This window comes from Mauremys mutica, chromosome 14 (genome assembly GCF_020497125.1).
Source record: "Mauremys mutica isolate MM-2020 ecotype Southern chromosome 14, ASM2049712v1, whole genome shotgun sequence".
NCBI classification, from domain to species: domain Eukaryota; kingdom Metazoa; phylum Chordata; order Testudines; family Geoemydidae; genus Mauremys; species Mauremys mutica.
The window spans coordinates 26,901,560-26,924,414 of NC_059085.1; the positions used below are offsets into that span (position 1 = coordinate 26,901,560).

A 22,855-nucleotide genomic window follows, 5' to 3' on the forward strand; every position below is an offset into this window, starting at 1 on the left:
AAGGAGTTTAGATATACGTTCCCTCTTATTCTCTTACTGCCGAAGATCAGGACAGACAAAGCAGAGACCTTTTTCTAATCCCTCCTTAGGTGATCACAGAGGACTTAGTTCTGTGAACTCTTAGCCATCTCAGTGGGCCAGAGTGTCTCTTTCTCTCTGCCCAGACTTAAGTTTGTCAAGGTTCAGTTCCCTTCCACAACCTAGCCTTTATGAACCTCACAAGCTGGAGGATGAGTGATCTCTGCTCCTAGCAGATTATTTCTCGTGTGACATTGCTAAGGTCTTGTTGAATAGTCAGAAAACTTTGACTAAGGAGACATACTCCAGAATCTGGGCGACCTTTTCCGACTGATCATTCTAGAAACAGATTTCTTCTTCCTCCTTTTTTCCTTTAGCATATCTTAGAATATATCCTAGCGGGTTTCAACAAGCTATGTTCCATCAGAATACAGGTCTCTGCTTTTAGGGGCTCTTGGAGGGTTTGCTTCCTTGGGATCCAATGCATATGCTGCCAAGTTTCTTGGCCTAAAAACCCAATTTCAGAGCCATTTTCTTTCAGTGGGACCTTCATGGGTCCTTAAAAATTTCTGCTGTTCTCTCTTCAACTGCTGAGAGCTATAACCCTGGAACTATGTGAACGCTCATGATTACCCTGCTAGTTACTATTATTTCAGCTTGTGTTGGGGGGATTCACATTCCTTTTCAATCCTGCTTATCTGCAGTGTTTCTAAACAAGTTAGTATTTCATTTGCTTCCAGAATTCTTTCCCAAGGAAAGTGTGCTAAAAGGTGTTCTATCCACCTTTTACCTGAACCTTTCTTCCAGCCTCAAGTGCACTCTTCACACTCTCTAGATGTAAAGACAGCTATCAAGTTTTATTTGCTGCTACTTGCAGTATGTTGAAAGTACATGTAAATCTGACTTAATGGGTAGTTAAATCCCCCCCACTTTCAGAAAGGACACTCCACCTGTCTACTTCTTGGTTAGGGAGAGCAAAAGCCATAGACTTCAGGAACTGCAGGACCACCACCTATTATTCACCTCATGCCTTCATCAGTCACTCCTGAGTGGACCTTGAGCCCTCTGTGAAGGCAGATTTTGGCTGTAATGTACTTCAAGCTGCATCTTGGAAAAACCCACCTCCTTGCTTAGAATATTTCTTGCTTTGTCTGCTTACTGTTCTATACTTCCAGCAGGATGGAGGGAAAGGGAAACAATCAACAAAGGAAAGTTACTCACTAGTTAAGCGTTTTCCAGTGCATGCCTGCAACCTTCACTTTCTGTTTTCCTTGTCTTTTCTTCTGGGGATTTCCAGCTTTTGATCTACCTGACAGGTTGAGGTTGGAGTCAGCCTAATAAGCACTTAAGCTTTCACTATGCTTTGCCTGTTTTTCCTGATAGATCATGCTATAAATCCTTTCAGCAGGATGGCAGAAGAGGAGGGATTCGGACAAACTCCTTTACTGGTGAATGAATTTCTCTTTATTCACCACTACTATAGCTGAAAATAGTTCCTATTATGTATGTGCAATCTGCTAATATGTTAAGTTCACTTTAACATATTAGCAGAGTAGCAGTCAAAACAATGAAGCCATCCAGATCTAGATAGAACTCCAGGCACAGAAAACTTCTGATTCTCATGTTCTTAAGATAATATTGAAAACATATTCATAAATTATAATTGTTGCAAATATAAAACTGCACATCAGGATGAAAAAGTATGAATTTAGCAAGCATAAACATTCATACTATTCAAGCTACCTCACAAACATTATAGTACTTAAAAATAGACTACTGGAAATCAAATCTCTTTATTCAGGAACTTTCTCTGGCGGAACAACTTCTAGAAGCATCTGAAGGTACATGGTGATGGGCCCTGAAAATAAGTTACTGTGGTTAGAGATGTTTAACACAAGTTTTAAAAGGCTTTTGGCAATGTTAACTGTATATTTTAGGTCAAGTTTACACCATTTCAGTAACTCAATGTAATGTTACATGCATAAGCATTTATTTTCCCCACTCTACAGACGGGGAAGACAAAACTTGCCTATGACCAAAGAGTAAATTGGTAGCAGATTTGGGACATAGGTTCTGAAACTGCAGCACCCCCTGGCTTGAAGTGGTTTCCATCATATACAGGGTTTACAGTTTGGTTCAATGGCTCTTAGCACCCCCATGTACAAATTGTTCCAGCACCTCTGATTTAGGATGTTAATTCAGAAATTCCAGGCTCCTGATTTTGTGCTCATTATAGTAGACCACGCTGCCTTTCATTATGTAATATAAAGTAACTTTAGTTTTGTGGACAGATGGATTTTTTTTAAGGAATACCAATAATGTTGTGGGATTTATATCCTTTTAGAACCAGTCCCACTTTCCCTTTCTAAAGTGTCTCATTGCATCTTCCATTTCCCCCAGAAAATAGATAGGAATTGTACTTTTAAAGAAGACTGTAAGTCACTTCATAATCAGACTTGTAAGGGCACTGCTTAAAACATAATCATTTTCCTCTCACTTGCACACTGTGGAATTTTGAGTGCCTGGTAGAAGGGTCCACATGTCCAATCAGCGCATGGCAAACTAGTGCACTGTATATTTACGTCCCAGCTTGCTGCACACTAATCCTCTGTACACACGCCCTAAGGCTGTCATTTTAGTTTCCATTTCATGCTGTTAATTTTGTCTTTGTTAGACTGATTGTGAAGATACTAAATCTTGAAAGAGATCTGAGTGCAAGGTAAGTGCCAGAACAGAAAATAGCTAGGTGTATTTAAAGTCACTTCAGTTACTGGCCAGGGCATTTCCAATTTATTTCGACTTCTAAATTACCCAGGAGAATTGAACGGTTCAAAATTTCACCTTAAATAAAAACAAAGTTAAAATGATATTGCCAGTGGAAACCTGCGGTAAGCTATTTTATATAGCCTTTGCACTGATACACTGATATGTGTAACTTTTCTTCAAAGCATTTTATGAACTAAATCTCATCAAATCTTGTTATCTCAATTTGTACACAGGAAAAAAATGAAGCAAAGATGTAATGTGCCAAAGAGCTTGAATTAGAATTCAATAGCTCCTAGCAATTTTTGCTATGCTTATATCAAAAGATCATGCCTCTCTCTGTGTAAGTTAGATGTGATGGTTGAATATAAAGAGAATTTTTACTCAGGGAAGAAAAGAGTGGTTGCTACATCTTAGAGGTATCCTGTTGTATGCCTTTTTTTAATGGAAATCTTTGTTTGCAAATCACTTGTAATATATGTACTTACTTGATATTTTTTGAGCCCAGTTGAATTTAAAATGAATGAAAAGGACATAAAATATAAGTCCTCCAAGAATAAATAAAACACAGTAGAGATATGCCCATTCAGGTTCACTGATAATTGGAGCCAAAACTAGTAAAATGGAGACTATTGTCACTAAGACGGGAATGACGATAGGTATCTGTAATAAACAAAGCACAAAAGTATTCAGCAAATTATGTGGCCATTTTTTCTTGATATTGCATACCTTTACTACATAGCTTGTCGAACGTGAGAAGTTATTTTTACCTACTTGTTCCTGATATTTTTTAAGGAATATTCAGAAGAGTGTTCAGGAAAATAGTGAAGTGGTTGAGAGGGTCAGCAGCAGCAGAGGGTCAGTTTGGCTATGTCACAGACCAAGACCACTCTGCTAGAACTGTAATGAATTCACTGTAAATCATAAACCTGAACTTCAATAGGATGAACTCTCCAGAAGGATCCTGCCCCCAACTCATTCTGACCTATCATGGTCACTCTGGTTGCAGCCTCCCACCCCTTCTTCATTATCTGCAGCTAGATTTCTTTCCTTTTTCCCTCACCCTTTCACTATAGCAGGCAGCAGAGGTGTGTCAGTATGGACAAGATGCCAAGACCTGTACTTCTCTGACCCTCTGCCTGTCTCTCTGTTCATTCTCAAGGGAACAGAAAAAGGAACTATACTAAGTAGTAGTTTCCTGGGACAAAACGATCTTCAAAGGAAGAGGATCGACTTCTCCAGTATGTTTTTCAATATTCCAAACTCCCTGGACAAGTCCATGCCTTCTTGTTAATGGGGGTGGATGAATACCAGTAGTGGAGAGCCACTTTTCGTACCATCATGAGGACCATGATTGATTCATTTTTATTATGTTTAGAAATGTGTTCTAGTACTGAACTTACCTTGATTGGTCTTTTGAGCTCTTTTCTTGTAAATCTCATAACTATGAGTGCAAATACAGTCAAACCATAAAATATCCAGACGGCAAAACTAAAGTAGTTTATGAGTGTATTAATGTCTCCAGGGATGATATAAATAATAGCAATGGCACCCTAAAAATAAAATATGAAAATTAATGTGGACTTGATAAGATGGTCGGTGTAGCAAGGAAGAATGGCGCTCTCACTTTTATGGAGGGCACAGTTTTACATTCAGTCTGATCCCATATATGATGAGTGTATGTGTTTTTGTTCTGCTTTGTGGTGAAGATTCAGTAAAAATTCAGCATACTTGGCACCCTTTCCTGAGAATCGTCTGATCCTGCAAACATTGTGCTTAATTTTGAATATGAGTAATCCCATTAAAGTCATGCTTGAAGTTAAGTATGCGCATAAGTGCTTGCAAGATATGTGCCAACACGATACAAATCATCTTTCCTGCTTGTATAAACCTACTTGCTAAGCATGATGAAGTGTTCGTATTGATGCTACATATATACATAATCAATCTGTCAAATTTATGACACCTATTTTACAGGCCATAAAAGTTTTCAGGAAAAAAAAATTCCTAGATTTCTTGTATTCACAGAAACTCTGCAGTGAGACAGGTTGACCATCAAGATAATTTTACTCTACATAGCTCATTTTCACTGTCAGTACCCTTCTTTCCTAAAACTGAAGGAGTTGCATTTTAACATTTCAATTCTATGAACTTTAAAACATGGAGAATCTGCATCTGGTATGGAGTTAGATTGAAGTTTATCTGTTTTTATGTATTACATAGTATTTTTGATGTATAAAAGAATATTTCAGCTATTTCCCTGTATATGTAACTACATGTGCATGAAAGTATGTGTAGGGATAGCATGTTGAGATCACCATTGTGACATTTTGAAGAGCCAATCTAACTTCACATCTGAGTGTATTAGATTTTTTTAGCTGAAAATTTTATTTCTTGCTTAGCATTCATACTTACATAAAATATGATAGCAGGTGCTGGGGTGAAACGTTTAACACTAATGTAAGACAGCACCTTTAGCATGTGCCCTTCACGACCTGCTACATAAACAAGTCTGACAAAACAAAAACACGTTAAGCTGGTTAGTGGGGCATCTACACAGATTCAAGTGGCTCTATTTTTCAGATAATTCCAAATACTTAATATACTTCACAGAGTGCCATTTAACTATTAATATAGATCTTTTTATATGGCTACATCTAACTAAGTAATATCTATATATGCTTCTCAAGTGCATCAAGGCTAATTTAATATTGCTAGAGTGTAGGGAACAATCACACTGGTTGTGGAGGAGGAATTATAACTGCATTCAAAACAAGTGCCTAACTCCATTGAGCACAGAAGTGAAACTAGTTCATTAATTCCGAGCAAACCATTGTTTTCCTCTCCCTTAAAAAAAATTCATCACATAACATTTTCAGCACAAATGTAATTTCACGTTGTATGATTTTAGGGATTTAGAAACCTTGTGAAGTATGATGTTTTGCAAACCTCTCAAATATTTGTACATACACAAAACTAGTTCAAGATATAACCTTTAATTTTTTATTTTCAGGTGACTGTTATTTTTAAAGAACTGGTTTTTTTAGCTGAAAGAAGCCTGTACTTGTTTACAGGCATTTTAGGAAAATGTTTAATCCCTTATTTTCTAACTTTCTCAACCTTTCATAGCTACTGGTCATTGCTGAGGATGGGCTACATGACTAAGTTTGCAGGTATTTTGTTCAATCATTTGTTTAAATTAAACCCTAGACTTAGAAGACATTATATAACTTCTATCTGTAAATCCAATTATGTATTCTGCTATTTAGAGTTGAAATTTACCTGCCAGCAGTAAAACAGGTCCCATTGGCTGCTCCAATTGTAGAAAAGGCCACAAAGAGAGGAACTATCCAAGAAGCTGGATAGAGGACCCGATCACCAAATGTCTGGGAGCAGAGGATTAAAATATAGACACGTAAATATAACATTTATCACTTTTCCACTGTGTAGTGTGTCCACTGGGGTAGGAACCAATCAGATATACAGTAAATGAACTTTAAAAATATATTTTACCTTTCCAAAAAATCTATATTAATATAATTTTACATAGCTTGCTTTTATCCCAAATTATTTTGCAAACTATATACAATAATTATTTCACCTACCATTCTAATGAAAGAACCTTGAGACTACAACACAATAGTTGTGTTACTATGATCCAATGCTACTATACAGCAATTTAAGACAAGAATCTAAGGCCTGGTCTACACTAGGGGGGGGTGTCGAACTAAGGTACGCAAGTTCAGCTACGCTATAGCGTAGCTGAACTCGAACTACCTTAGTTCGAACTACTCACCCGTCCAGACGCCGCGGGATCGAAGTCCGCGGCTCCCCTGTCGACTCCGTCACCGCCGTTTGCGGTGGTGGAGTTCCGGAGTCGACGGGAGCGTGTTCGGAGTTCGAACTATCGCGTCTAGATTAGACGCGATAGTTCGAACTCCGAGAAGTCGAACTCTACGCGTCGACCCGGCAGGTAAGTATAGACCTACCCTAAGAGTATCACATCCAACTGAAAGTAGAGGAAATTTAGATACTGAACATGTCAAATTGGAATCGGATTAAGATACCTGCACTAACAGCCTTACCTTTGCCAAAAGTGGCATGGGAGCTTAAATATAGGTGAGTCTCAGGGCCTCTCTTACATGTCTTATCACAAATGCCAACCATATCACTCATTCCTAAGTACCCTATGTTTTCTGGGTAACCTGCCATCCTGCCCTGACATTGCTTAGCTTCTGAGATCAAATGAGATATTTCTGCAGGCTTATATTGTCAGTGTTGATCCAGTTTGATCAATTTAATAGTAGCTGATGTAATACCATTGATATAATTTAATAATATGTTGATGGGGCACTCAAGACTAGTAATCCTAAAATCAGATTATCTAGCTGCATTTGAAGTAAAGTATGCATGCACATTGCATCAATCTCTGCTCTGCAGCCATTTTTGAGAATAGGCAGGATATTGAAATATACCAGAATCCAGCTCTCTAAAAGCAAGTGTCTATTTGCCTGTATGTACAATGTTCATTGATATATGAAATATTTCTGCATGGATGCTCTTCTTCACTGTGCTGTGCATGCAGAATGCAGCATGTCATGAATTGTTTGTTCTTTTCCCCTCAGAACTAATGTAGAGATGGATACAACCAGGGATTCAGATGTTTACCAGTGAAAATAATTGTCATGTCCCCCTCACTAAGCATTGTGGAGTAAGAGCATCACTAAACGGCAAATACACTGAAGATTTCCTGTAGAAGATAAGATGTCTCATGCATACTAAATTGTCACTTTCTACAAACCAATTTCAAAAAAGATACGTTTACCTCTGTGACATAATTAAAATATTGATAGAGTTAAAAAATGTACAATGGTAGTGAAAAATTCTTTTCTGAAAGCTAAGAAAGTTAGTTGTTTTTTTTATGATTGGACTCAGTCCTGCAACAAAAATAGTGTCTCACTTGGTACTTCTAATCACAAAATGAAAAGTTGCTTACCACAGCGACCGCCTGGGACTGCAGAAGTTCTGTTGAAGTCATTATTGTGAAATATGAAATATTAATCAGAACATAGCAAACTGAAACCAATGGGATTCCAATGATTATAGAAAGTGGTAGATTTCTACAGAATGTAAAAACATAGTATCAGCATTTCTAAACCACTAGGCAGTTTTATTATAATGGACTGTAGACGCTTTCCTGTTTTAGTTCAAATTTAGGATTCTAAAAAAAATCACAGATACCTTAACTAGTAAATATTGTATATGAATCATTGTGTTAAGACTGAAGGATCGCTGTTCAGGACAATCACGTTTTTAGGAATTCAGTACCTGTGTTACTTATGCTATCATGGATGATTAAAATTGAAGGAATTTTTTAAATTTAAATTCCTTTTTCAACATTTATGCTATTTGTTCTCATTTTTCACTAACTTGAGTAAAGTGAAATTCCAGTTGGGTATTCCTAGTGCATGTACTTTCTAGTTCTCATGTAATAACATAGTAGCTATTCACTCATGGGATTGATGCAAAGGTGAATCACAACTTCATACAAATTGGATCTGACTGTACCTGACCCACTTGTATCTGGCAGAGCAGATCAATGTGTGCTCTGACTAGAACAATATGTTACATTTACTGGATTTTTGCAACTGCTGGGGAATGGGTAAATCCCCAGCCTGCCCTGTTTTTATTTCCATTTAACAACAACACATTTTTGTTCCTCTTACAATTTGATAAAATTTGTTTTTACAAAGTCTACATTCACAGGTATTTCTTTTTGCAGCCAGTACCTCAAGTAATTCATACTGATGGCTCCTCCTCTTTCCACAGGTGATTGGCAGGCAGCTGATGAGTCAGAAGAAAAGGAGAGTTCCCTTCCACAAGGGCAGAGTAGTGCTACTGTGCATAGAGCCTAGTTTCTGTTTTGCCTCATGCATGAGGAGCATGATGTGCAGCTCCTAGCAGGGACTATTTTTCTTGGGAAGATGCATGCAAAACCATGGATAAAAATTAGACCTTATCAGCTGCTCTTTTTGCAGTGGCCAGTAAGCAGATACAGAAGGGACCTATGGCCTGAAATGCCTGGGCATGTCTCTCTTCCACCTGAAGACCCAGCTGACTGCCGAGTCTAATAATACAGATGTCTGCTACTTTTTTCATAAACAGATGGTCTCTTATTTCTAACTTGGCTCACAGAAATAAAAGTAAAGCCCTCCATGTTGGTCTCTCCTGGCACCACAAGCACATGAGTTTCTCCCCACATTCAGACATCCTGCTGCTGGCTCCCCTCTGATGGTGCCTTCCCCTCCCCTGTGCCTTCATTGATCTAGAGCTGGCTTGGAAGCCAAAGTTTCCACAGCTGCTGCCTCTCTCACTTGGCCTAACTGCAGAGGTCAGTCCCTCTCTAAGGACCACAGGAACAAGAATCCCTGTGGAAAGCAGCCATTCTTTGAAGCCTGAAAGTTCTTCCTTTCCAAAAGAGTACCCTACCCCCTCAAAAATCTTGACTTCCCAAGCATGTCTCAAAAGGAAAGGATCCTGCACGTACTTGCCCAGGTTCAAGCATTTGCATAGGGAGGATAATATCATTCAGTCAACTGATTACCACTGAGACTGTTTTGTAGTGCAAAAATGCAAAGCATCTTGAAAATCATCGATTTCTAAGTGGATTCAACAAAGTAAAAGCCCATCAAGACCAAGGGACAGGCTGCCTCTTGGGCAGGAAAATTGGGGAGGAGGCAGCCTCTGTAAACAAGATTTACATGATCATCGGGAAGTGCAGATGTTTAATTAAAATTTAGTAAGCATATGGATGTTGTTGCCTTATCTAATGCAAATTTTGGCCAACACATTCTAAATTCAACAAACTCGTTTAATCCAGTATATTTTTAAAGAGTCTTGGCACAGAGGTTTTTTCCATCCTAGTTCAGCTGATTGGTACTTATATTTAGAGCCCACTCATATGGATTACTGGGGCTACTTGCTCAGAAAAGGGATTTGTTCCCTATCTGTAAAATTGATCTCTGGGAGAGTAACTCCAGTAGTCCATATGCCCACCTAGTTGTTATTGTTTCACATAGTTGGTGTTGGATGATAACCAATTCTCTTAGTGAATTAATTCTAGGGGAGTCACTCTCCTGGTTCCTCTGTGTGTACTAGCAGCAGTGACTTCTTGTAGTGGGAGCCTCTTCTTTTTCTGTACTGGCTGACTGCCTGTCAATCACCTGTGAAGAGAAGTCAGGGTTACTGGACTTACACTTTGAGAAACCCATTTTACAGGTTGGGAAGAAATCTCTTTTTTTAATTGTCATTAATGTAACTATTGTGCACTCAAGATTTTCTAGAAGAGACTAGGAAGCTTGATGCATGTGTCTCTAGGCCTGCGATTACTTCTGAATTAACTTTTGGTAGTTTCTCTTGACTTTAGAACACAACTTCTCACTCCTAATGGGAATTGTGTATGCACATTGAAGGGAATGATATAGTCTGTATTCAGGCAGTTTTCTATACTATAGAGGGGCTTTCCTCACTATTTATTTATTTCGATAATAATAAGATTGAAACCTCCCTGAAATCTGTGTGGATGCTAATCCAAAAATTAAATACTCTATTAAATCCAAAGTAGCAGTCAGCAAGGGGATGGAAAAGAATTAATTAGCATTCATTCTCTGTACTCTTTTGCATTGTAGTGTCATGGAAATGAATACTTAATTAGAGATGATTCACAAGTATACAATAATCAGTGTAAAAAACAGAATAAATGCTAATAAAATTATTCCTTTGTGAACAAGCACCAAAACGTCTGAGTGCTCAGTTCTTAACCAGAGAGAGAGTAAAATATGCAGTTGTTATTAAGACTTCTAATGATCTGATAGTGGCATTAGAAGTTGTGCCTTTCTTGCTTTCTAGGTTATCTTTTGGTTGTCTCACCTGTAAGGATTTTTAAGTTCTTCTGTAATGTAATTGAGTTGATTCCTGCAAAAAATCCATTAGCAGAATGTTACTCGTAATCAGATCCTGAAATGCCAAATTACTTGAAAGTCAGGTCTTTATTTCTGACATCACTGTTGCTGCTATTCAACCTCTAACAAGAAAAAAAAAGTGTAGACCAGGTAAGCTCCTTAACTTAAGCAAAGCATATGACATGGAATTAGATCTGGGTTCTATACCCAGGTCTTTCTCTGTTTCATTATGTGACACTGGACAAGTCCCTTAACCTCTCCATGCCTCACTTTTCTCATCTGTAATATGAGATGAATAATGTCAATGGCATTGCAAGGTTTAGGGGGGTGGATTTTTTTGTAAGTGCTTTGAGAGGAAGGGGCTGTAGCAGAGTGTGGTGTTAATGTGTATTGCTCAAGTAATGTGTAATTGCCAAAGTGTAAGAATCTAGCTAGAGTACTGCCAGTACATCAGACAGACAAATTGCTTGGATTAATGGCAGGTTTTCAACAAAGCTCACATGCCACAAGGTTGCTTGTGACCTTCACAAGTGCTGGAAAACGTCAATCTTTTCTAATAATATTTGTACACCAACTACAAACCTTAGTGCTATGGTGACCATATTTCCCAAAGGGAAAATGGGACACCCCCAGCTGTTCACCCGAGCCCCCGCATGGGGCTAGCATCTCCACTTCCCCCTCTGCATGTTCCCTTGCACTGCACCCCACTTTTTTGACAAAAGTAAGCATTTCTCCTGTTTACTCTTGCTAACCGATCAAGTCAACCAGAGCAAATGGGACAAATGCCCACTTTTGCACACCAAAAAAAAAGAAGTTGGAACAGGGCTTAAAAAAGGAATGTATGGCCACCCTACCTAGTGCCTTCGTGCAAATACTATCATTTAGCAATTAAATAATGCAAGTTATATAATCTCTTATCCACAAGGCTTTCATGAACATTTTTATAAAGTTTTTTAAACCACCAGAATGACAAATTTAAAATATTCATTTTCACTAGACTTTTTAAACTAGACTGTTTTATGCACATAATTGTAGAGGATTGAAACAGATGTGGTTTTTTTATGCTTCTGTGATTGATAGAAATGTGAAAAGAGTTGGCAGTTATCTACAGATATTAGAGACCAATTTTCAAACCCGAGTGGCTAAAATTAAACATTCAATTCAGTTTTTCGGCATCTAAATAAGCTTTAGGCTGTTAGCTAAATAATGGATTTTAGATGCCTGACTTTAGGCATTTGAGTTTGAAAATGTAACCTTGAAAGATTAAGATCCCTATTCAGCAAGGTATTTAAGCATAAATATATTCAGAAAGTGTAGACTTCTTGGGTAGTTAAAATAATTAAGTATTGGGAAATACTATTCTGTAGTTTTCTGTTGGATAGTGGGGAAATAGTTTTATAAAATAAACCTAGAAGCATTCAAATTTCATATATTTTAAACATAAAGCAGTTACTTTTAGCTAGGGCTTTAGAGCCCAGTGGGTAAACAGATGTGGGAATATGGAAATATTGTTTTGGACACGAGGGGGTCCTTTTTTTTTCTCAATACAAGAGAAATGGAACATGAAGTAAATAGTAATAAAAGATGAACCACATGGGCTGAAAAATCCAATGCGTTTTTCCCTAGTTCATATCAAGAACTCATACATACACAGTCTATAAATATATCCATAGCCACATATATATTTGGCACTAATAGATTGCCCATATTGGCGGTGGTTACAGAGAGGCTAAGGACATGAAAATCTGTAGAGATGGTCCCACCAGAGTAGGATTGAAGCAGTGTATAGAAGCTTGCACTATGTTCTATTCAGGATATATCTGTTCATTGAATTAAAAGAAGATTCAGTCTCAAATGCTAATAGATCAGTCTGACATTTCTTGAATACTAAAATTCATACAACTTCAGAAAAATGTTTTGTATGTGATGGTAGAGTGAGGAGGTTAAAAACAAACTAACTTCCAAGTGGCATTAGGGCAATGGCTCAAATTTATGAATGGAAAGAATGTAACTTTATGGTCCTACACCAGCTTCACCCCCACAGTATCTGAGCACCTTATGCCATGTATCCTCTTGTGGTCTAGTCAGGTATCTCCCCCCTAGGGCATGGTGCTTTGTTTGGTTTTATTTTAAGGTGGTGGTGCTCTTTTTCCAATGCTCTCTACAATTATTCTCCATAACAAAAAGTCAAACGTCAACTTTCCCAAATAAGATGTTTAGGTGAGTTTTACAAGAAGAGATAAAATCAGTTAGACTCTTAAATAGTAATTGATAACAGTAATAAAAAAATCTTACCATCCATCATAGGCCCAGAGTCCATTATAAAATGCCAAACTGATAGAACCAGCAGAAATTTTAGCATCATTGAAAGAGTTTTTAAAATTTTCTGTTTTTCCTGCAAATGAAACAATTGATACTGAACTATGCTGAGGCAAAATGAAACAATCACCACTGAATGAAAGTAACATTTCATGATCATCTTTTATTTTGTATAGCACTTTGGCAGTTAAAGTGAACACTTAAATAGTAACTTTTTTCCTAATTGGTCTGTAACAATGAATTTTTCCCTCTGAAAAGACAACAGGGCAGTCAACGGGATCTGGTATCAAAACCATATTAAATTAGAATAATCTGATCATTGCTTGTTTGCTTTGTTTTTCAGTGAATGATCCAGTAGCAAGTCATGGCAGAAACAAAAGTACTCTCTAAGTTACTATATTTGTAAATCTAAAACCAACAAAAATTAAATTACCTTTTGCAAGGAGAACAATTCCACTTACAATAATGATTATGACAATGATCATTTTAGCAGCAGTGAAAAAATTCTGAACATAGCTCCCCAACTTCACACTCAGTGAATTCACTGTGGTAATAATCACTAGGGGAAATAAAGATTATATTTCTCAGTTTAAATGCCATAAATCATAGCACTATAATAATTGAGTTTAAAGACACATTCACAATATAATTTTTTTATCTTCGCTTCAGACACTCAAATCTGTATATCTTGTTTCTTTCTTATATTGGTTTGTAAATTCCATGTAATTATTGCAATTTCCTGTATTTGATGGATTGTTCTAAATGAGAACAATTTTCTGAAACTTAGGATTTCTTGGCAGTCTCTCTTGAAAAATATTTTTAAAAGTTGGGATAACTTGTGATTTAGAACAGTGGTTCCCAAACTTGTTCCACCACTTGTGCAGGGAAAGCCCTTGGCGGGCCAGGCCAGTTTGTTTACCTGCCGCGTTCACAGGTTCGGATGATCGTGGCTCCCGGTGCGTCCCTCAGTGCGTCCCTCAGCCCGCGCCGCTTCCAGCAGCTCCCATTGGCCTGAAGCAGCGAACCGCAGCCACTGGGACCCGCGATTGGCTGAACCTGTGGATGTGGCAGGTAAACAAACCGGCCCGGTCCACCAGGGGCTTTCCCTGCACAAGTGATGGAACAAGTTTGGGAACCACTGATCTAGAAAACAAAATACAAGCTTGAACCATTTTGTTCTTTTAATTGTTTCCTAGAGATACACATGCTTCTTATCTATATGCCCTATTACTGAGTACGAGCTAACTGCATAAGGAAGAAACCTGATTGTTTAGACCTTCTAACCCTAGAAGTGAAGCTTCCTTTAAGTTAAACCCACCCTTTCTATCAGTGTTATCAAAGATATTAGATATATTAGGTATTAGTCATCGTCTAGCCTTCTTCCAATGCAGAATTGTTCCCACTAATACAGTTTTCTGTATAGTTTTCTGTGCATACTAGGTTTTAATATTTAAGAGATGAGGCTCCTACTACTTTCCTGGAAAAAATAATTCATGAACGCTACACAGTTTCATAACTCAGCCCCCTTTTAAAAAAAAAAATAGGGATCTTACCAATGGCAGCTGCTGCAAGACACTTAATGACTACAACGGGTGGATCACAGCCTGAATAAAAAGGAGCTGAAGCATATTCTGCAAAGCTGAGACAAATGATAGCAAATGAACTGGGTTTGATGACCAATAAACTAGTCCAGGAAAACAAATATGCTGGAATAGGACCAAATGCTTCCATAAGGTAAGGATATTCTCCCCCTGATTTTGTGATCATTGTGCCTAGCTCAGCAAAACATAGTGCACCTGAACAAAAAGAAGAAATGCAGTTAATAGTCAAGTACTTTTAGTTCATACACTTCTTTAAGGTATGTTAGGTTTTAATTAGCTCATTAAACGTTATAATTAATATAAAACTAAAGAAATAGCTATAAACACATGCTATATTTCATTATATTTGTATAATATAAGTAAATAGTGACCGAATTTTTAAAAAAATTATAATTTGCCAAAGGCAGTTCCGTAAATTAGAAAATTATTGAAAACTAACAAGTTACTGATTAGATCTTATACTTATGAGTGCTTAATTTGAGACTATTTTTGCAGACTCAATTTGTAAACAATTCTTGCTAACTTAACTATGTTTAGTTGCTTAGAACTGAAAGCAATATTCCAGACACAGGTCCCTCCAGACTATGTAGAGGAGAGAGTTTTACCTCCTCGCTCCATGATGTGTGTATAATTAGTTCAAAATTGCATTGTATTTTTTGCTCATTTATTGCATTACAAACTCATGGCTAATTTTCTTTACATTATAACAAACTCATATTTTAAATTGTTACATACTCAGAATTTTAATCTATAACATGAAATTTACTCCTAACTTATTCTTTTGGATTAATTCCTTGTTTTTTAAACCCTTTATTATATTGGACTTCCAGGTAGCTTAAGATATTTTTGGCAAATTTTTCTATTTTAGTTTTCTGTTTAGAAACTCAGAATTCTATTAGGAAACAACAGACTAAAGGAAAACTGCACCCAGTACTGCTCAGTAGTTTGAAAACTCAGGAAAAAAAGCAGCACAAGTCACAAAGCACAATGAGGAGTTGCTTTCAAATACAATTGGCATTCCTGAGCTTATGGATGGCAACTTGCTGAAAGTTGCATCACTTTTTCTCAGAGCCCAACAATAAGAAACTGTAAATTTATGTCCAGTTTTAATGTTTAACATCTCATGTAAATATTACTTGTTTAAGGCCAAATTTAAAAAACTAGCCTCTAATTTTACACCTGCAAACAGGGCTCTGTACAATGAAATTGTGGAGGTAGGTATGCACTGTGGGCCTTCTGCTCCCATTGAAATTACTGGGTTATTTTGTCATTCAATGGGAGCAGATTATGTCTTGTTTGTGCTCCCGTTTGGTGGGATATGCAAAATAGGAGGCTAGATCGAAAGGTCAAGTGAAAATTTGACTTGTATAATTTTCTTCTAATACTTAATGTTCTTTAAACTGCTTAATTTGTGGCAAGTTTTTGCCCAACTACTGGGCACAGTGGCTGGCTAGCATTTTGGTTTGATGTGAGCAGAACCATCTAATTTTCATAATGGAATACAAGAGGAAAACTGGAAATTAAAGACTTTTCCTTTCTTTTGCTTACCTAATGTAGAAAGAATTCCACAGGCTGCCCAGATGATTAAACATGGCCCCACAGCTCCAACATTGGCAAGTACCGACTTTGGAGAAATAAAGATGCCTGAGCCAATAACTGTACCAACAATAACGCAGATCCCACTGATCAGGCCCACCTTGAAATGAATGAGATATTCCAGTAAGGTAACTTAATGTTAACTTATTGTGCTATTTTACCTTATGCCGTTAGATGAGAGAACAGTCACCATTAGTAATTTTTCTGGCATCACACAAGCAGCTTCTGTTTATTGATCTATTGATAGACATGCACACAACTTAACTGCATATCTGCTATTTTAAGACATGTTTACATGCCATAATACAGCATAATGGCCACCTTTCTCAAAAACTCAATATGACCTTGTGTATCTAAACAAATACAATAAACTGAAATGGCAAAAGACAACAGTAGACCTCAATGATTGTTGGCAAATATTCATAGGCCATAGATGACTGCTATGCAAAATAGTTTTGAATTTATTCATCAGGCTTGTGTTTTTAGAATAGCCTTGAAATTGCTTCTGTATTTTGAGATGCTTTTTGTTTTAAACAAGACATATGTTATATCTGTTTCCTAGTACAAAGCACACATCACATTGATAGTTGTCAGCATTCACTGTAGAAAAATGGGGCCATGCTGAGGGAAAATAAAAAATTAGAGAGTTGTGCTCAGTTGATGAGAGTAATTAGTTACTAGTTTGTGGAATCAGAAACCTACATGGTTAAAATTCTAAGAAGCCTGATCAGATCCTGATCAGACAAGACACAGATATTAGTTTGACAATGGAATTTACTAACTTTGCTCTCATCTGATATCAGAGAGGGCACTATAAGGGCAGGTAAACTTAGAAGTAAATATTTGAAATATTAACTATTATATGATCCTTTGCTTGCCCCATGACTACTGATTGCTTTATTGACAAGGAGACAAGCAGAGGCAGAGCCTGGCTAATATAGGTTTTCCCCCCTCCCATGGAAATGTTGATAATTTATGTCACTATTCTAACTGTTTCACAGCTGATAATTATAGTAGAAACATGGGTCTGTGAGCAGATCTTAAGCTAAGTGCCACTACATTTCTCTACAAATCTGATCTGTCCATTGAACACAATGCACAGCAATCCTATCCCTGATACTGTGTTCCATAGTTGCTACTTTCAGACCAAGAATATGTTCTGTCATAACTGGGTAGGATTCCATTTAGTTTCTGTATTTTGATCATGCTATTGAAGTGCAAGATTTTTACTCATTTGGAGTTTGGCCAAAGTCAACAATTTTGGTGGATAGTTAAGGAACATGCAGTCCTAACATACTGTTCCAGCATGCCTGTTTGTGATGTTCAGGGCCAAAAAAACTCTTTGCAATCCTGTTACTAGAAGACAAAGTGAATGGAAGTAAGTGAGAACAAAATGCTATTACAGTTTTCATGATATTGTTATTGTTGTCTGCAATAAAAAGCCATGTGTGAGATCCTGTGATGTGTGTTCCAAATACTAACCAGACATACTGGCCAATACTGAATTTTTCTCACACTGCAGTATTTCTGGATTGTCAGTTGTTAGAACAAGAGAGAATCTATAATTAACTTAAGGATAATGATTACAATGCACTTTGCTTGTTTGTTTGCAGCATTAAAACTGAACCTATTAACTGCATAATTTACAGCTTACAGTGTGCCACACGTTCACCTTTATCCTTACTAACTGCAGTTATGTCGTAAGTGGGGAGCAGAACAAATATACACACACTCCTGTCTCTAAAAGAGCATCCCCATGCCTGTTTGTCATGTGAAACTTATTGCACACAAACTATTAAATGATTTAAGCACTGTTTGGAGTATTCTAAGATATATATATAATCAATTTGTAACCATTAACACTAGAAAAATGTGTGAGTTGAATACTGTGGTTTCTGTATTAGTGTGCAGCTTTCTGGTGTTTGAAGCAAATAGCCAGACCTTTCCTAAATGCTGATCTTGCTGGAAGGATACAAGTTGCGCGGTACCAGGCTTGTTACAAGTTTAAGGGTCTGATCTTGCAAAGTACTGAGTTCTCTCAACTCCTATGAAGTGTACAATGGAAGTTGAACTTACTCAGCACCTGGCCAGTAAGGGCCTTCAGATGAACATGGATTCAGAAAATAAGATTCAGTTCCACTGTGTGGTCCTGTAAGTGTTTTGGTATTCTGTGCTGAAAATCTGATCCCTGTAAGGAGTTCCCAAAATACTCTTCAGTGACTCTCAGCTGATAAGAACTCAAAATGGCTGCTAAACAAAGAATTACTCCCTTTTCTTGTTCCATGTGGGATCTGTCTCCTCCCTTTACTGTTTATACTGGAAGTTATATACACACAAAATAGTGATGATTAGAACAGTTTTCTTCATGTTGGAGGTGCTCTCTCTTACTCTAAAGTGACCTGAGATGCAAGTGTAGATTAAGATTAAATGCGACTCTGAGCCACCATAAATTAAGGCACCCCCCAAAAATCAAATCTTCCCCATAGGATGGGCTTCTTCCATTTGCCCTGTTAGCCACCAATGGACTTTTGGTTTTTCATTGATATTTTGATGCCTCATGCTCCCTCCCACCACCAAACCTGGATTACAAACATCTCTTCCACCATGAGATCCATGAGATATTTGAGACCAGTCAGAGAATTTTTTTTTTAGAAATTGGAGGGGATATTGTAGTTTCCTGTCAATGGTTAGAGAATACAGTGTATAAATACATATTAATTGAAATAAGACTGCACTGAAAACATGTGAGCAGTGTAATGAGAGCTCTACAGGTTAGAGAGGTATGAGCGACAATGCTGAATTCTCTGTTGTCTTCCATAATGTTCTGGGATATTCTCTATGGCAATTGACTGGTTACCCATTGGCTAGTTAAGATCCTCACAAATGAGAATGAGGAACTGTGATACATGACAGTATGCGTAACATTTTCAAAAGCAACTAATGGAGTTAGGAGCCTACGCCTATTGAAAGTCCAGGGAACTTGGGCTCCTAAGTGGCTTAGCCACTTTTGAAAAGTTTACCCTATATGTCACTGTATCTGCTGTGTGCCATTCACCAAATTTTTAAGTGGTTTTCAGACTTTGAGTTAGATAAACACAATTTTTTTTTCATATAATCGATTGGAACTTTGATTTATGACTAGAGCTGGGAGATAACAATTTTTGAGACTTCAGAAGTTTTCCTGTTCCACATCAGACCTAGGACCTTATACATTTTTAGAGAGAAGAAGGAAGAAAGAGTCACCTAAATAGACAGTATCCTGGGATGTGGGAGACCCAGTTTCAAGTCCCTTCTCTACTTGATTTGGAGCAGGGACATGAACCTGAGTCTCCCACACCCCAGATAAGTGCCCTAAACACCAGGCTGTTCTGAGGTGTCTCTCTTTCAATCTCTTGTGTTGGAGTTGTTCCACTTCATATCAATAAATATTCATTGTGTCAGAGAGAGAACTACTATATAGTCAAATGGCTAGAGCTTTCACCTGGGATATCAGCGAGACCAGTTCAAGTCCCCACTCCAAATCAGGAAGAGAGGGTATTTGAATCTGGGTCTCCCACATCCCAGATAAGTGCCTTAATCACTAGGCTGTTGGCTATCCTGGGGTGTCTCTCCCCTATATGAGCTTGAGAAAGTTTCCCAGCAAAAGTTTTATCAAAAATTGATACATTTCCTTGAAAATTTTTTGTTTTGATGAATCAGCATTTTCTGCCAGAAAATATTGTGTTAGAAAATTCTCAACCAGTTCTACTTATTACTAACACCGAAATCAACCACAACCTAACTGAAATACTTGTGCTTCTCTGATATATTTAGCATTGCTATACAACCCTCTGATTAAGGTAAATATTTTAGAAAACATTCTTGCCTCTTTCTGTAGATTCATAGTTTTGGACTCTTTACTTTGGATGGATTGTTCATCTCTTTCCCTGTTAGTCTCTCCATTTCTTTTTCTCATGTTTTCTTCACCCATTTGGCTTATTTGATGTTGAGATATCTATAGATATTAAACAGAACTAACAAATATTTAGTTTTATTTTACTATTCTCTACAGTCAGATTAATATACAAATATGAATTTAAACATTTTACAAAAATTTAATCTATTTTTCCTCATAGTAGTAAAAACTAATTTTTCAAAAGGGTAGATACACACACTTGTGCATATTGGTACATCTCCTTTTCACCATCATTAACACATGCATAAATATTCATTTGTTCAAGAATCGTGCTAATTGGACACTCAGACTAGGTACAGAAATGTGGACTAGGCTGTTTCCCAGAATGTGTAAGTAACGTATTGTTAACTGATGAAGCAAGTTGCAATTTAGGAGAGAACAGATTCTGGTACTCCCAAACCTAGTCAAATAAAAATCCCATCTGATTCTAAATCTAAATTTCTGGAAACCAAAATGTTGAAGATAAATTTTGCAGTTGTAATTTAATACATTTAGTACATGATGTTTTAACTACCCACATTTCTTGGTCAATGTTTTGTATATGGTGAATAATACTACTTAGCAGTTCTGTAGTACTTTAAATATAGGGTGACCAGATGTCCCGATTTTATAGGGACAGTCCTGATAGTTGGGGTTTTGTTTTATATAGGCACCTATTACCACCCCCCACACACACACCCCGTCCTGTTTTTTTAATACTTGCTGTCTGGTCACCCTATTTAAATGTTCAAAACACCGTGCCAGTAGTAACTACTTCAGCTCAATGATCCAACAAAGTTTTTCACAAGAAGGTGTTAGAAATCAAAATAATGCCTCTGCATGTGATTACCTATAGCAGCAATATCTGTTAAGAAACACTTTGTCTGCCAACCTGATGGTCTAGTTAAAAAAAGCTCCAAATAAGTGTAATTGACCGAATGAAATAGTCAGGCTTCAATGAAAATGTTGCCTGTATAAGGATTGCAGGACTTGGGCCATCAGATTTTATTACAATTCTGTGCCTTACTCCCTACCTGAGAGAGAACTTTATTGAGAATATTAGTCTAAAACATTGTTAGCAATGTGTACTTACCTTATTTCTTTATATTTGTTTGTCATAAATCTGGCCACCGAGCTCTTTGTGTGTAGCGTTTCTTCACCGCTCCAGTTAGATTTAAGAGTTAATCAGCAGGGAATGTCCATGTCTGAAGGCTGAATATCAGAAGCGGAAGAATCTTAAGTACAGAGGTTATAGAAGGTAATTATTAAACAAATGTGTAGCCAAGAAGCTTTGAGATATGAATCCAAGATAAACGAACAGCTGAACTAGTTTATTTGTAAAAACCTCATTGGTTTGATCCATTTCTATGTACAAATTGTTTCTATTAATGTTTTGCTAGCATCTAAGTATTTTATTACATAGTGAGAGTGACCTGAGATTCTGGTAAACTCAAGGGGTTTTTTGGTTTGTTTTTTTGAAGTGTCAAAGTCTTTCTAATTCATAAACTTTGGGGAAAGATAACTTTGGAAGTGATTATTTTGCTATTGTGGCCACTCATTGTTTACTGAATGAGTTCTGCAGGTGATAACTATATCCCATAGAAGTTGTTCATTTATTTTGTCTTTTAGGTTGGAGAGTGTTAGCAGAAGCCTTCAGTTTTTTTTCATTAAACTTAAGATAGCTGAGTGAGCAGGTTGAATTCTTTTCATTCATAATTCCAATTAGATTTTTCATTTTTCTAAATGTTTAAACCTGCTTTTATGAAAAATATGATCTTTTAATTTTTCTACAAATGTGTATCCAGTCAGAAAGCATGTTTTTTCTAAAGATTGAAGGACTCTTTCACTCATTTCTGCCATAATCCTTTAAACTCGCAAAACAAAGATTACTTTAAAAACTCCAAATCTAGGTGCCACTTTACACCACACATTTGTAAGTATGCAAATACATAGTAAGATCAAACAAACTTTTCCCCATAGTATTACCTTAGTTGTTCTTGAGGAGTAAGTGGAAACATTAAAGATCATTTGAATAAGATGAAAAAATGCTTTGTCACCCTCTTTTGCAACTTGTTGATATATTAAAGAAGGCCTGAAAGGTAGAAGGATATAGGGAAGTGTCCTACCCAAAAGGTAGGAAGGATATAGGATATTGTTTGTCTTTAAACCTTAGAAATGTCAGGAATATAATGTCTGAAGTCTTCTGATTATGCTGGAAGCCTCATTGAAGTTCTCTGAGATGTGGGTTGTGAGAGATCTTTGCTCTTGTTTGAAGGAATGGGGGAGTCTGATCTTTAACAGTTTCTCAAGTATTTGATGTGTGTATTAACAAAACAAAGTTTTAAACAGTCTTTATAAAGATCACTTCCCCTCTGAATCAGGTTTCATATGCTTGATACCTGTAGCATTAAAGTTCTCAATCACTTCTAATGTCTCCTCCGCTTTTCCTATAATACAACACCTAGATTTCCAATATGAAAGAATAATAAAAGATTAAAAAATAAACAAAACCACACTATCAGACCATTGTCATCCATTATAACAAAACCAAAAGAGCATAAACCTTTTCTTTTTCTTGTATAGGTCACCTTTAACTTGAAATTCTCAGGCTTTGTAAGATTAAAATATAAAACAGCTGCAACTCAAAGACAACAGCTACAAGT

At 37.0% G+C, this 22,855-nt stretch overlaps 2 protein-coding genes across 4 annotated transcripts in view; one reads left to right on the top strand and one right to left on the bottom strand.

Moving 5' to 3' along the window:
• The window catches only part of TDRD12 (tudor domain containing 12), a 246,959-nt gene that overhangs the window by 173,402 nt on the left and 50,702 nt on the right, over positions 1–22,855 (top strand). The window contains exons 32-33 of one of the 2 annotated variants that reach the window (XM_044987024.1): positions 5,911–5,954; positions 7,407–10,693. The exons of the other annotated variant lie outside the window; for it this stretch is intronic. Of the exons in view, the coding sequence (XP_044842959.1) occupies positions 5,911–5,927 (17 nt within the window). The 3' untranslated portion in view covers positions 5,928–5,954; positions 7,407–10,693. Of the gene's footprint in view, positions 1–5,910; positions 5,955–7,406; positions 10,694–22,855 lie in introns of those variants that run through there. 2 annotated transcript variants of the gene reach the window in all.
• Positions 1,796–21,423, bottom strand: SLC7A9 (solute carrier family 7 member 9). Of its 2 annotated transcripts, none has more exons than XM_044987036.1 (13): positions 21,286–21,423; positions 20,124–20,252; positions 16,211–16,358; positions 14,615–14,857; positions 13,495–13,620; positions 13,038–13,137; positions 10,711–10,755; positions 7,778–7,901; positions 6,064–6,167; positions 5,197–5,293; positions 4,185–4,334; positions 3,270–3,444; positions 1,796–1,876 (listed from the first exon to the last, which is right to left on the bottom strand). In XM_044987036.1, exons 2-13 carry the CDS (start codon positions 20,226–20,228, stop codon positions 1,812–1,814), a joined length of 1,482 nt encoding a protein of 493 aa, XP_044842971.1. In that variant the 5' UTR covers positions 20,229–20,252; positions 21,286–21,423; the 3' UTR covers positions 1,796–1,811. The 2 variants fall into 2 exon arrangements, with proteins under 2 accessions (XP_044842971.1, XP_044842972.1); XM_044987037.1 differs by having other exon boundaries at positions 20,124–20,271; positions 21,286–21,401.

What these genes read in the sequence shown, in the direction of transcription:
- SLC7A9 (XM_044987036.1), bottom strand. Translation starts at nt 20,228, where the DNA reads ATGGGTGAAGAAAACATGAGAAAAAGAAATGGAGAGACTAACAGGGAA. An exon ending in GAACTTAAAAATCCTTACAG is followed by an intron (nt 7,902 to 10,710) that starts GTGAGACAACCA and finishes TACATTCTGTAG; the next exon opens with AAATCTACCACTTTCTATAA. An exon ending in CTGGGCTCAAAAAATATCAA is followed by an intron (nt 1,877 to 3,269) that starts GTAAGTACATAT and finishes ACTTATTTTCAG; the next exon opens with GGCCCATCACCATGTACCTT.